At 35.2% G+C, this 15,590-nt stretch overlaps 1 protein-coding gene across 3 annotated transcripts in view; it reads right to left on the bottom strand.

Annotated features, from left to right (window-relative positions):
* Nucleotides 1–2,579: 2,579 nt before the first annotated feature.
* Nucleotides 2,580–15,590, bottom strand: part of LOC107740632 (neurabin-2-like) — a 49,324-nt gene continuing 36,313 nt past the window's right edge. For 2 of the 3 annotated variants that reach the window (XM_016553115.1, XM_016553112.1), the window contains exons 6-11: nucleotides 13,264–13,399; nucleotides 9,079–9,222; nucleotides 8,122–8,175; nucleotides 7,797–8,026; nucleotides 7,518–7,614; nucleotides 5,754–5,807 (exon numbers count right to left, since the gene is read on the bottom strand). In XM_016553115.1, coding sequence (XP_016408601.1) covers nucleotides 5,754–5,807; nucleotides 7,518–7,614; nucleotides 7,797–8,026; nucleotides 8,122–8,175; nucleotides 9,079–9,222; nucleotides 13,264–13,399 — 715 coding nt within the window. Of the gene's footprint in view, nucleotides 5,808–7,517; nucleotides 7,615–7,796; nucleotides 8,027–8,121; nucleotides 8,176–9,078; nucleotides 9,223–13,263; nucleotides 13,400–15,590 lie in introns of all 3 variants that reach the window. The other variant, XM_016553114.1, reaches the window with a different exon arrangement.

Genomic DNA, 15,590 nt, shown 5'->3' on the forward strand with positions numbered 1-15,590 from the left:
TCTTGAAACAAAATTACATAAAGTAATAATCCATTTAATAAATGTAATATATTTAATACGTTAAATATTAAATATACAAAACATTTTGTTAGATTTATGCTTAAAACAAGAAGAAACAGTGGAGTAAGAACTAAATATAGATGTATACTCTGAAAACAAGTCTTATACGTTATTCAGATTAGGAATATTAATATATTCTTTTATTAAATGGATCTTGTTTTAATGATGTTTAGATGGGAAAAAAACAAGACAAAAATATTGCTAATTATTTTTTGTAGTGTAGAAACCAAATTTAACTTTGCTGTTAATTTATTAAAGATTAGTAACAGACCAAAAAACTAATTTGACCAAATGCAGTATTTTATCATATATATATTTTTTAAACAGAACCACTTATTCAATGTAATATAGCGTTAATATGTGACCCTGGAGCACAAAACCAGTCTTAAATCGCTGGGGTATATTTGTAGCAATAGCCAAAAATACATTGTATGGGTCAAAATGATTGATTTTTCTTTTATGCCAAAAATCATTAGGATATGAAGTAAAGATCATGTTCCATAAAGATATTTTGTAAATTTCCTACTGTAAATATATCAAAACATAATTTTTGATTAGTAATATGCATTGCCAAGAACTTCATTTGGACAACTTATCTTAACAAACCATACATCAATGGAGAGCTTATTTATTCAGCTTTCAGATGATGTATAAATCTCAATTTCGAAAAATGGACCCTTATGACTGGTTTTGTGGTCCAGTGTCACATATGAGTTGTTGCTGATGGCCCAGCTTCATTTCTGCTTGAGCTTTACTTGATCAAGCACTTGTTTTCAGTTTGCCCTTGTGTTTTGTTGAAAGGGCCTGGTGTGAAGTTAATTCTCATAACTGGAAAAGTGTTTATTTGCACCCAAGTTTACTCCAGAATGATCCCAAGCTGAAAACGGGCTCTGTACGGGATGACTTGTCTTGGATTGGACTCTCTCAGGATCTCCTCCTGAGGTCATACAAAGGACGGCCTGTAAGGCTGCACTGTACATACGTCATGTAAATAGCAAAAATAAATATGAATATGACTCTATTTTATGTAAGAGCTATGAGATGGACTCTCAAGAAGAATATTTGTTTTGTAAATCTAAGAAAAGAAATGTACGTGTACAGTTTAAAAGGCGACGGCCCAGACAGAGTCTGTGGTTTGCGATGAAAGAATTGTATAGCATATTCGCTGGTTTTTGTTGTTTCTGTTTGATATCATTTCTTATCCATTACAGATGACCTGTACATATCCTCTGTTTTGGTTGCATAGTTTTTTTTGCGTTGTCTGTCTGCAATGGATGAATTGTACAGCATGTAGGTGGTTTAGTTGGATTTTGCGGTTTTTATTTGGTCAAAGTTTCTCATTTGTTTTTATTTGCTCTTTTTAAAGCGGGTATTCTCTTGTTGTTTTTTGGTTTTGTACAGAAGTCCGTGTTTACAGTGCGATTATCTGAAACTCAGACATGTCCAATGAAAGACACGGAGGGTGGGGCATACAACATTGCCCCGCCCCCTTTCCTTGACATGAGTCAAAGATGCATCTAAAATAAAGCCTCTTGTGATGAGCACTCGAGACGTTCTGCCTCCCTGTGTATGTGCACATGGTGCAAGAATGGTGCAAAAAGCTTTCTAGCTAAAGATTTTAAAATTATGATTCTCAAACGTTATTGGTCATTACGCTCCTTTTTTTGTTTCCAGTCCAACAAGACCCGTTTATTCAATTAGCCTAACTGTGACTTGCTCTGACTGTAACATTTGAATCTGCTGCAGTCAGATTAGTCGAATTCACACACGAACCAATCAAATCGGTTTATTCTTTGAAAAGAATCGACTCAGAAGACTGATTCAATTCTGACATCGCAGATTTCTTTAAAATTACAACGACGGCCATCTTTTTCTTAACAGTAGATTGGATCCATTTAACAAATAATAAAAATAAAAAACAGAAAAATGGAATAGCAGAAATAAGCAATTATTATTTTTCGGCATTGTTTTTGTGCTGTTGACAAATTATATTTTTTTTGTGAAGGACAGAAAAATAATGTTTCAATATATCAATATCGCTAGGTGCTATAAGAAACAATACATTTTAACTAGTGCTGTCAAATGATTAATTGCGATTAATCGCATCCAAAATAAGTTTTTGTTTACATTATATATTTATTATGTATATATAAATACACACACATACAGTATATATTTCACACACATACAGTATATATGTATATGTTTATACATTTATATATTCATATTCTTGTTTTATATTATATATTTAATATATAAACATATGTTTTTCTGAAATATATACATGCATGTGTTTGTATTTATAAATACATAATATACACAGTACACACATACATTATGTAAACAAAACTTTTATTTGGGATGCGATTAATCGCGATTAATTGTTTGACAGCACTAATTTTAACTTAACAAAACCTAACGTAACAGCAATTGCTCAGCAATGTAAACCCACTTGCACATCGACTTTCAAAACAAAATTTCAAAACAACACAAAAAAAGACAAAATTTCAAACTTGCTTAGCACATTTCTGCATTTATTATGACAGTACGTATGCAATTATTGAACATGATGACGATTATTTCAAATGGAGAACATCTTCCTCCGGTTCATGTTGTAGCAATTTACATGGCAGGGCTAAAAAAAGGAACTTAACAGTACAGTCGAGTTCGTAAAACAACTATAAAAATCGGTGTTCCTGCTTTATGTTAGGTGTCAGACAAATGCGCTAATGTCATAATTATGGCAATTACAATCAAATTACAAACTGTGGCATTTGTAGACACTTTTTTCCTCTCCAATATAGAGCTAAGCAAGTTGCTGCTTGTTTAACGACACTGGAACGTAACATCTTTAAACATGTTATTTTGTACTCATTTTATTATTAGATTTAAATACACCGTAGGACACCAAAAATAAAGAGGAACTAACTATTACACCAGCAAGTGAGGAGAAAAACACAGAGCTCTTTCCTGTACATGGAAGCAAATTCGTTTCATTAAAGGCAGCAGCTAAGCTAAGCTAAGCTAAAATGTGAAATTTAAAAGCGTTTCAAAGATTCAAAGTGTCCGTTACCTCAATAACCCAGTTTGCTCGTTTCTACAGTGTGACGCACGGCTGAACGTGCCACCTCTGGACATCCATACACAAGGTCGTTGTGTACTAGTCAGCACATCACATTTCAGCAAACAGAGGCTCACAGTAAACAGAACTATACACAGCAAATATGACCGTTTTGTTCGAATATCTTTGCTAATAAGGTCCTTGTCAACCCAGTGGGCTTCCTTAGTTATAGGGTTAAAGAGTCAACGAATTAAGAGCAGTACAACTGAGATAATAGTCCCATAATTAATGGAGCGAGAAAATCGTTTCCAGTCAGTGCTTGTTCTCGCTTACCTGAAAAATGATTTTAGGTGACTATGACAATGAAAGTCAGACATAAACTCTAATTGCGGTTTAGGATGGTTGACATTCAAAATAGGTTAGCAGAATAGTAATGATTTTAAGATTCCTATTATGTTCCTACCATCGTTTCACGAAACTCTGCAGCATCGTTTGAATCTCAGTGCTACCCTGTTGCTTTATCAACATTTTAACCAATGTAAAACAGAAACTGACTTGTAATAGTTAAAAAAAAATACTAAAAACTGAATGAAAATCACGTAAAATTAGAACAGTTTGTAAAAAGCTGAACAACACAAACACTTTAGGGAGGGAAATAGGAAGAATTCCAATACTCTTTAAGGTTTTCAATACTGAGCCAGGAATAAGAGTTTTTTTGTCATGCGAAAAAACAACTTGATTCTCTTTCATCGATATGGTTGATGTAAGAGGCTCAACAGTGAGAATAGGACACAACTAACTAAAGAAACTAAAGAAAATAATTTGCGCTCCACAAACTGGGGGCCGTTCACACAGAAGGCGTTCTTCTGTTTACAAACGCGTGACGCAGTTTAACAAATAAAAAAAAGGGTTGACACTTGAGAGTGTGTTAAAAACGCGAAGCTCATGCGTTTTACGAGAAAAATAACAAAAAAGCAGCGCAGTAGAAGGCAAAATGCATTCTGTGTGAACCATCCCTTACATTTACGTGAAGGTGGTTCACAGAACGCCTTTTTTTTTTTGCATTTCACTGCTCTACATTTCCGTTGTTTTTCTATGTAAACAACACGTGCTAGGACATGTTTGACCTTTGTGTTCAAGTCTTGTGGCTTGTGGCTTTTTAAAACACGGTGCTCAAATTAAAAATAAGTTCTACTTAAAAAAAAAAAAAGTGTTTCAAAACCTTTTTTTGTGGAAAGGGAAAAAACGCAAGATCTCGAGACATGTTTTTTTATTGGTTCTGTGTGAATGGCCCCCAGGAGTGGTATTTACGAATATTTCAGTTAAATTCTGCTCGTGTCCTATGAATGAGGCTCGGTATCTCTAACATGCTAACTTGGGGCCATCTGTGGATTTGAGTTGAAAAAGGTGACATATAATTGAAGTCTCAAATTCCTGTGTCAAAATTCCAGTTTTCCCAGGAGTACAATAAAAAACAAAAACACATTTAAGACAACATAACGAAGACAAAAGTGGCTTCTAACACCACAAACCAACTAAAGGGAGATTCCACATCCTAGTATATGGAATGCTAATACTGAACCAATCCACGTCCATCAGACAGAGGAGGAATTAAGCAGAAAACTTTAGGATTCTCCTGGATTCTCTGTAGTGCAATCTGAGTGCACTTACTGTGGCCCCCGGAGACCAATACGTTGGAGTAAACACACTATAAGTCTGCTTAAACAAAGAGGGCTGGTGAAAGCTTTTGGGTAGCAATAAAACAAGGCCATATTTCTGATTGATGCAGAAGTCTTACTCTGTCACGTCACAGAGTCAGACGACATTGCAGGGTTGACCGAGGCACACTGCACCAACTAACCACAAGCACTGGAGTTAAAGCACAACCTGTGAAGAAACCTCACCCATAAGCCCCTATTCATTCTACTTCCATTAGCACGTCTTTTACACAGAAAGCAAACATGAGAAGCCCCTGAATGCTAACTCTAAATGTCAAGATTACACTTTTCACACCCTGTTTTCCAATTTAGTCCTAAAAAAAACTCTCTCTTTTGCCATGCAAAAATGGATCATTTTCACTGTATTATTTGCCTAGATGTGAAAAGTAAAGCCCTTACCCCTTCTCCTCCCCCCAGTACATTGCTTAAGCGGTTTTAATATTTAAATATATGCCAGAATATATACAAACAGTCCTCTTGTCAGTCACTGCTATACAGGCCGCCTCTCGCTCCCATCCTACACTTATTAAGGGTGCATGTGGGCATCCGTGCCGTCTTTGTCCGGCAACCATTTCGCTCTTCTCCTGCAAGCATGTGAGTGAACGTTTATTAACGAAGAGGTTCTACATTCCTGCCGAGAGCAGAGAGGCTCATAATACCTTTATGGGCGCTTAAAAAGAAATGGAGAACATGACTGAATGACTATAAAAAGGGCCTCCTGATGGCTAGACGTCCCTCAGGCGTCTGGTACAGTGTGTGTTGTCCCCTCTTTGTCCCCGGTAACATCCCCTCAGCATGTTTCCTGTAGTTCATCAGGCTCTTCAGGTCATGGAGGGAAAATGTGGTCGGAGGGTAGAGTGGGCGGAGTTCAAGGCTTTTCTGTCATTCTCTCCGTCATTTCCACAGAGGAAGGTTTACGACGGCTCCAAGCTCTTCAGAGCGCCAACCTTTGACTCCAAGTCCGTAATCTGAGATGGAAACAGAGGGAAGTTCAGGCCAGTATATACACTTTATATTAACATTTTTATATATGTGGCAAATGCTTTTATCTTTAAATGCATACATTACTGTTCAAAAGTTTGGGGTTCAAATTTTTGAAAATGTCCACCAAATACGTGAGACAAACATTTTTTGACTGTTGTGTTTACATCTTGCATCTTTCATGACATCATGCATGACACGCTGATCTAAAAATGCGGTGCTCAAGTAAAAATAGGATTAATAATAATGATTAGGGTTGCAAAAAGGTGGAAAATTTCCAGTAAATTTCGAAAACATTCCAGAAATTTTGGAAACTTTACAGGATTTTTTGGGGAATATTCCAGGGATTTTTGGAAAGTTTCCGGAAACTTACCGGAAATTTTCCACCCCTTTGCAACCCTCATAGTGATGTTCGCTTCAAGTTCAAGTTAATTCTAAAGCACAATTTTAAACAACTAAAAGTTGACCAAAGTGCTGTACTGCTGACAACTATAACAAAATTTAAATCAAACACAGTTTACTTGAAGGAGATTACATGAAACTCTACAATACATTAAAAGCCATGAAAAACAAGTTTTAGATTTAAGATCAGAAAGTGTTTGAACACTTGAGGCTGTTCCACAGTTTTGGTACAACTACTGAAAAAGCCGGATCAATTCTCAGTTTTATTCTTGCCCTAAGAACAGTCAACAACCTCTGATCTGAAGATCTGAGGGATCTCGATGGATTATGCACAGACAGAAAGCTCGATATGTAAGTAGGCGCCGGTCTGTTTAAAAGATTTAAACACAAATAAAAGAATCTACCACTAATACACATAATATAAAACTAGTATTTGCATTTACCCTTGTGGATCACACAGTGTGTAGGGATGTAACGATGAACCCCGAGCCGGTTGAAAATCAATACAAATATAAGACGATTCAAATCAGTTGAGATGTTAAATGAATCGTGACACAACTGGGGGTGGGACTGTAAGTTTATATGAATGGATCTCTGAGGGGAACTGACTGTCTTTCGATGGTATTTTCTTTTTATCTTGCCTCTGTATAATGCATATTAAAATAGTGTTCATAACTGCAGCACTGCTTTGTTTACAGCGGCTACCAAGGAAACGCTGTATCACTGCTGTTCATACGCGCCACCTGCTGGCAGAGAGTCAATTTGCGTCTCATTCAGCTCGTCTGCTGTTTTTGTTTCGTTCAGTATAGTTTCACAAAACTAAAGTCAGACCATTCTGTTTTTGCTTCAAATTTCGAAATTATACAATCCAATTTAGATTAAAATCTGCTCATGCTGCATGTATGCAGCATCCTTGTTTGGATCATGATTAAAATATAGTGGTGGTTGCCTCTAATTTTAAATGGAAAGAGCACAGACAAAGCCTTAGTTTGTTTATATAAAGAGATCTCTTTCATTTCTGTTATTCATTTGATTTGGGTTTGTTTTAAAATTACAATTTAGTTTTGTTATATTTCAATCCCACAAAGAAATGTTTAGCAATTTTGTAATAATAAAAGGACACATTTTCATTTCTAATGTGTCTTAAATCTCATTTTCTTAAAAAACTAAATCGTATCGTGAAATCAGTTTTGTGAATTGTATCGCATCGTGACTTGAGTGAATCGTTACGTCCCTAAGAGTGTGTGAGCGAATAAGAGCAAACTGTTTCTGGAAATACTGGTTTCCAAACGCACCTTCTCCTGGAGATTTTCTGTCTCCACCTTGTGGCTGGCCTCTGACTCCTCTTGTGCTCTGCGCTGGGCCGTCTCCTTCTTCAAATACTCAATCTCTCTGCATTAAGACACACACATATGCACAACATGCTTTAAACCCTTTCGCTAGGTCACATGAAGGAGTTTTGTCTAATTCCTTCAATCACAAACCCCACGAACATGCTTATTTTGTTATGTGATCCTGATTTAAGTCATTATATTGAGTCTGACTTGTTAATATCCTCAATCCCCTGCACTCACTTCTGCTGGTACTCTTTGATGAGGCGTTTGGCTTTGCTGTACTTGCGCTCCAGCGCCTGGTACTGCGTCTGTGTCTCTTTCAGGTGCTCATCCACCGCCTGGCACAAGCTCTGAGCCTCCATCCAATAGCCCTCCAACTTCTCCATCCGCTCCTTATTCTCTCTCACCGTCTGCTCCAACTGAGCCCTCTCCATCCGCCAGCGCAGCTTATCCTGCTCAGCGTGAGCCAGCTAGAGAGAGACGGAGAGATCGTCACAAGGGTAAATAAAGGTTGTTTAACGATCTCTGAAACCTTACATTTAAAGCAAGCAAACAAAATGCATACCTTCCTCTTGAGCTGCTGGATCTCAGCCTGGGTCACAGCATGTTTTATCTGGAGCTGGAGACACAGAGATGGATGTTCAGAGATGTACATTTTTCTTGATTATTGAGTACATACATACAGATAAATACCTACAAACCAATTCGAATGGAATTTAAATTATATTTTAATATATTTAGGGACTTTTAAGACTTAATTTTAGGGACTATAATTATATAAGCAATTATTATTATTATTGTTTTCCAATACTGGAAGCAGATCATTTCAGGCCTTTTATTTTTCAATTCAAATAGTATATTATTTTTTAAATATAGTATATGGTATGTATATATGTGTATATAAATAAATATATATATATATACACACACACACACACACACACACATGTAGTATGTTTCTTTTTCAAACACTAAACAGAGATCTATCTGTTCATAACATTTTGGCATGTGAATTTAATTAAAATTCTACAATGTAGCATATAATTCTAGACTTGAGATATAGGGCAGATGATTTTATTTTTTAAATTAACAAACAAAACAAAACAAAACAGCAGATTTATAATACCTACACTAAAAAAAATGGTGTAGAAACAATTTCCACTCATAAAAAGCTAGTAAATTTCACAAACAATAATAATAAAAAAAAGTAACACGTTTAATTAATCAAGCAATTCTAAAGTTGAAAAACTGAAATAGTATATTCTTGTGAAATGTACTCCAATAATCAAACAAACAAACAAACAAATAAATCAATAATTATTGATATTGACCAACATTTTTATATTGGAGCTTTAGTGTAAAATAAAATAAATAGTTAAAAACTATCATAGCTAATAATCATAATATAAATAAAATGATCAGCTATTAGTATTGTCGCCAGCATGAACAGGTTTGCATATTTTTTATGGTAATGTGTTTATGTGTGGTCAGCTTTACAAGTTTTCTTGTGTGTCCCACTGACCTCCTTAAACTTGTGTGCGAGTTTCTCTGGGTCCATCTCCACAGGAGAGAGCATGTCTTCATTCTCTGCCAGGTCAAACACCTCGATGGCATTAGGAAACATGGGGCTCATCTCTTCCTCTTCATCGGCGGCATATTCACCCGTCTGAACACGGACAAGAAATTGAGAAAGAACAAGAGATGGATATTGAAACATACTGTTTTTCAGTGCCTTTGAGATTTGTATATCTGACCGTAATCAATTTATGGATCTTGAAGCTCAAGACGTTTCTGCATGAGACGTTTGATAAGGTTTCTTGACTTAAATGACTTTGGGTATGTATTGGCTTCTGATCAGTGTGTTAGTAACATTAACCACTAGATGTCAGAGTTAAGCTAGGCAGAAACCAATTGGATCAAGGGAAAAACACATGCCAGGACATTGTAAAAAAACAAAACAAAAAAAAAACCTGTGGCTGGCCAACCACCATTTTGAATTGACTCTGCAGCTGCAGGAAGATGAAGCAAAGGCAGATAAAAGCAAACTGAAAGAATTGCAACCATGTGATACACCGATGTGCCACATTAGAAATGATTTGAGAGCTGTTGAGAATATCTTGGACCATAAACAAACATACAAAGTCTCCTAGGAATTTCTGAGCAACACCACCATGAAAGCATGTCCCAACACATCTGAAATAAAGCCTTTGCAATCGGTCTATTTTGTAGGTTGGTATCAGTTCAGCATCGAGTGATACAATAACTATTATTTACAAGAAAAGAGTGACAATCAAATTACTACAGTATCTTAAGTTAAGTTAACATATATGCTCTATAAAATGTCATTTACTGTAATTGTCACTCATCACTGATAGAGCAAATGACACAAATTCAATAGAAAATTCTTAGAAAAAATACATTGTGAAATTGTAAAAATACAAAAGCAAAAACCTAAATTTTCTCAGAAGTATTACAAAATACTTTGGTTATAGATTTTTGATTTTTTTCAGATTAAACAATTGTTATTCATATATTATTCTGTACTTTTTTTAATACAGTTAAAGAAATTAATGAAAACAATTATAAAACGTCTGATTCGCATTAATCAATTACATAACACTGCATTGTCAATAAACTATTATATGATAAAATATATATTTATAAATTTATTTATATATTTATACATTATAAATATATAATATAAAATAAAAAATATGAATATAAATATTAACTTATTATATATTATATATCTAATTATAGATATGACCATTTATTTTACTTATATAATATTTTTTTAAATTATTATTTTTTTAAATTAGTGTCTTACGCTCACCAAAGCTGTATTTATGTGATGAAAAAATGTAATCAAGACAGTAAGATTGTGAAATATTATTACATTTTAAAATATCATTTATTCCTGTGTTTTAAAAGCTGAATTTTCACTCCAGTCATCAGTCACATGATCCTTCAGAAATCATTCTAATACGTTGATCATTAAAAGAAACATTTCTTACATGCATTTTTTTCAGGATTCCTTGGTAACTATAAAGTTCAAAAGGACAACATGTATTTGAAATAGAAATCGTTTAACATTATAGATGTCTTCACTGTCACTTTTGATCAATTTAATCTGTCACTAGTAAATAAAAGTATTCATTTCCTTACATATATCGGAGAGGAGAGGGGCTTCTGTATTTACAAATGTATTTTTTTTATCTCAGTGAGTCCAATTTGTCATTCTGTCTGGCTGCCCAAATCCATGCATCGGTCTGAACTCCGCCATGTGGGTGAAGTAGCAGACAAACTGTTTGTTCCTGCACCTCTCAAACGTTAAGACAACTGACGTGAGCTCAGTGTTGCGGAGGAGAACGCGCTGAGAGGGCACTGAGCTGGTAAATCTAGCCGCGAGACGCACTGCCATGGCATTCTGCCCTTACTTTCACACCCAAGATCTCCAAGAACACCGACTGCAAGAACTGTGAATCTTCAACATCTGAATTATGAATCAATTCCCCTCACGCCATGGCAATGTGGGCAGGTGTGGAGGACAATTATGAGACATGAACGTGTCAAAGCAATGCAGTGCTTTAAAACAGAGCTAATTATTGTGATTTTATGATTCTGAAAGAGAGTCTCGGTGAAGAAATGTTGACATCCTGTCTTCCACTGCATGCAACCAAAATCACTTTAATAACTCATCATTAAGGGGTACAGCTAGAATAATGCAATTAAATGGTTAAAAAAAACCACATTTCTTTTAATATTACTTGATTTATAAGCTTTGAGCATTTTAAACATGTCATAAATGCATGTTTTGAAGCATTGCCAAGAACAAGGTCAAGCATCATTCCCCCCATAAATCTGTCACATACTGAAGGGAAAATAATATTTTATAGATGGAAAAACATGCTGTTGCAGAGAACTACATGTATATGATCATGGTCTCTGAAGAAAGCATTATCTGAAATTAGTCACTTGACTCTTCACCTTCGCTTTCACCGTCTCGTCAGTCCTCCTGTTCAGTTTGTGTGCAATATTTGTGCGTCAAGTATTTCTTAACATTGGAAGGTTTGTCCTTTCCACCCACATGATTTCTTTGTGAATATTAACTTGTACTGAATGAATCGGAATCAAAAGTAGTTGTTCAAAATTCAAGACAAAAACAAACTGAGTCTTTTAAATCTAACTCATCCCAATACATCCCAAAGTGGAGAAACGGACAGCAGCTGATGAGGCTGTGATGAAGACGGCCCTGTCTGTAAGAAAGCCGCTGACCCAGCTCTCATCTTCTCTGTGCCGTCAGCAAATGTTATGTAGAAGTATGACACACACACACTGACTAGGATTTCCAGTCTAACTTATGAAATCTGAGGTCAGTGGTGTAAAAAAGGAGTATGTAACATATGCAATCCAGTGCCACTCAACTGGAGGCAAAATAATAGATTTTCTATATGTTCTATATAATCTACAAAGTACAAAATATACATTTAACACAATAATGACCAAAAAAACCCAATTATTTGTATTTATATTTAAGCCTTATAAATATGCAAGCCTCAAAAGCTAAATACAGCTATTCTCAAGAAATCTGCCCGATCACCTGAAAAACACCTAGTGAATCAATGACATTGATGACACTTTCATCAGTGTACAGTGTCTGTCTGGGTGTGCATAAGAAAAGCTTGTGTCCACAGACAGGGAAAAGTCTATTTCACTATAGCAAAATATTTACTATAATATAATGAAATCTTTGCAATTAATAGGTTTAAAAATTCATGTGGTGGAGTGTTTGGGAAACATTAAAAAAAATGGGCTGCATGATTTGGGGGGAAAGTGTATTGTGATTTTTCTGATTAAAATTTTGTGATTTGAAATACGATAAAAAAACAGGCTTGCTTTGCTTGTTTGTAGTCCTACACATTTCTGTAATTTTGTTATGAAAATGGCTGTAAAATAATAATAGTAATAATAATAATAACTAAATTAAAATACACAAATTACTAAATAAAAACAAAATAAGAAATATTAATATTGTAATACTCCACTGTAAAATAAGTATTTAAATAAGTATTTAATTTATAATTTTATTTCATTTTTAAACTACGACAGTAGAATTACAATACTAATATTTATGGCACTTTTTAACTTTTATTTTGATGGAAAACGGCAGGAAATCAAAAAAGGAAAAGCTTCTATTTGGTAACAAACGCTTCTCATTACAAGTAATTTTTCAAGTAATGATTTCTGAAGGATCATGTGACACTGAAGACTGGAGAAATGGCTGCTGAGAATTCATCACAGGAATAAATTACATTTTAAAATATATTCAAATATAAATGAGTTATTTTAAATTCGATACTAATTCACAATATTTATGTGAATTTATCTTAATTTTTTTATTTTTAATGGCTGGCACATGGTTCATTGCCAAATGCATGTTACAGCGACCCAAACTCAGAGCAGATGCAGAGATGAGTCTGTGTGGAGCAGCATTTACTGCGAACCAAAGCTCTCTGCGATGCTACAAACACCAGCAGATCATGAGCTGCTCATGTGTAAATGAACACAGTGCTGCGCTTCACTGTGAAACACGCAGTGCTTATATTTATTTAATTAAATCCCATGTTACTTGTACTGAATCTGCATTAGTCGCAAATTGAAAAAGTTGTCTGTTAAGGGTACAATTGTGTATCTGAAGAAGCTTTACCTCTTCGTCCTCTTCCATGTAGGGGTTGTAGCGCTGCTCCATCATTTCTTTCTGCCATCTCTCCTGTTCCAGTGTCTGCTGGATCAGCTGGGCCACTTCACTCTGTTCCCCGGGCTTCTCCCGGCCAATCACAAACCTGCAACACACAAACACCAGCCAATCAGATATAACCTAGTGAACCAGCTGTCATTCCTTAAGTGAGTTCTCTACTGTGATGATTTACAGGAAGGAAAAGACCTGCATTATGAAGCCTAAAAGGCTCAAAAACTTCATCACCATCCTGCTGTATGCCTTCAACTGCATCCAATTTAAAAGCAACTGATTGTCAGTTGCTTCTATGCTCAGGTATTCCACAAAAATAAAAGTTATTATTAAACATGTTCTCTCCCACTGGGCTTAAGCCTCGTCTATTAATCACATTTTCCATTTCCCTGCACTACAATCAAGCACCATCCACGCCTAGCCAGAACAGCTTAAGAGAAAACAGGACGCAGATGCGTGAGCTTGTTTGAAATGCCACAACTACCCAATCCCTCATCTTGACTGTAGATACAACCACACAGGCCTTAGATCTTTGTTAAATCAAAGTAACAGAAAGCAGCAATCTATTCGATACACAGCACTGTCAGGGCAATATTAGAGATGATAGTGAGTCAGTGAGTATCTGATGCCAAATGAGACGACAGAAGATAATGCTGGATTAAATAGAGGGAAATTAAATTCTAATGCACTAAAACCTGAATTTTTGGTACAAAAACATGTGCAACAAAAGTTCAAAATGAAGCAGTGGATCTCTGTGAACTCATTCACACCAAGTCTGATAATACTCCAATGATATATAGCTTTTTATTATTATTATTTTTTTTATTCTTTGGATACAGAAATACAGAAATTTTTGCATTGGTCTAAATATTTTTTGAGTGAATATTTTATCATTTTATATTATTTTTGTCATATATGTAATTCTATCACTCACACACACACACACACACACACACACACACACATATTAACATAAACGCCTGGGTTTGAAACGACATGAGGGAGAGTAATTAATGACAGAATTTTCATTTTTGGGTCAACTATCCCTTTAAATTGGATACTAATTCACAAAATTACTGTTATGACTGTATTTTCGAATAAATAAGTAAATAAACAAATAATAAATAAATAAATAGACTTTTCAAAAATACATATATAAAAAACCCTAATCTTATAATATAATATATAGGACTCGACCAAACCTTGACCTGTGAGATTTTAAAGGGGTCATGAACTGCCTTTTTTTGTACTGTTCTCTGGGGTCCACTTATAACGTTATCAAGAGTTTTATATAAAAAAACATCATAATTTAGAAGTAACAGGCTATTTTCTGTGCTGTTTTGACCCCCCTCATCAAAGCGCTCTGTATAGACGTGGCGGATTGTAGAGTCGGAAGTAAACACCCAGTGCTATGATTGGCTAATAGTTGTGTGTTTGACAGACAACGTCCTTCACAGATGGACACTGCTGTGATTTAGGTTAAAAACGCATGAATACTCATATCAAACGATCTGTTTAACAGACAAAACAATAGTGTAAAAACAGTTACTGATTAGGGTTGTGACGGTGAGGAAATTTTCCCACCGGTTAATCGACATGTGACAACACCGGTAATACCGGTATCACTGTGGGGGCGGGGCGGGGGCGTTCCCTCTTTTCCTGGCTTTCCTTCCCTTTTAAATAGCTTGTAAAAGCTGCGTGCACATTTTACTTTCACTTTCAAATAGCGGCAATTCGGCGTAAAGCAATTGTTCGTTTTTAGTTCGTTTGAATTTCCCCTCTTTTTCTTCGCTTTTAAATAGCTTAAAAGCGCTGTGCTTTTAAGTCAATTGCTTGAATGCAACAACAAAATACAACGTCAAACTCATTTTAGCCTATATATAAAACATAGAACTTTTATTAACAAAACAAATAAAAATACACCATGCTATAGGGCAAGCTATGCCTAATATAAAATAACAAATAACTTACATAAAGTTTAAATAGGTATACAAAACTGGAAATAGGCGATACTTCAATCTTTCTGCAAATCCTGCATCGAATTGTTCCTTGTTTGTAAACAAATCCACTGTAAAATTAATTGAACAAAGGACCAAGTTCTTACTGACGTGGTGAAGAACTTCAATAAAAATAAAGTTCATCCTCTCTTTTCTACTGTTTAATACAAGCTGTTTTTAGACTAATGTGAAAGTTTTGAGTTCTGAAACTTACAGGATGTTTTTATAGTACAGTTAGGGATATGCCGGTATCAAATTTTCATGTTGCGATTAATTGCTCATGCTTTT

The sequence above is a fragment of the Sinocyclocheilus rhinocerous genome, unplaced genomic scaffold (assembly GCF_001515625.1).
Source record: "Sinocyclocheilus rhinocerous isolate Xijiao unplaced genomic scaffold, SAMN03320098_v1.1 scaffold705, whole genome shotgun sequence".
In the NCBI taxonomy this organism is placed as follows: Eukaryota; Metazoa; Chordata; class Actinopteri; order Cypriniformes; family Cyprinidae; genus Sinocyclocheilus; species Sinocyclocheilus rhinocerous.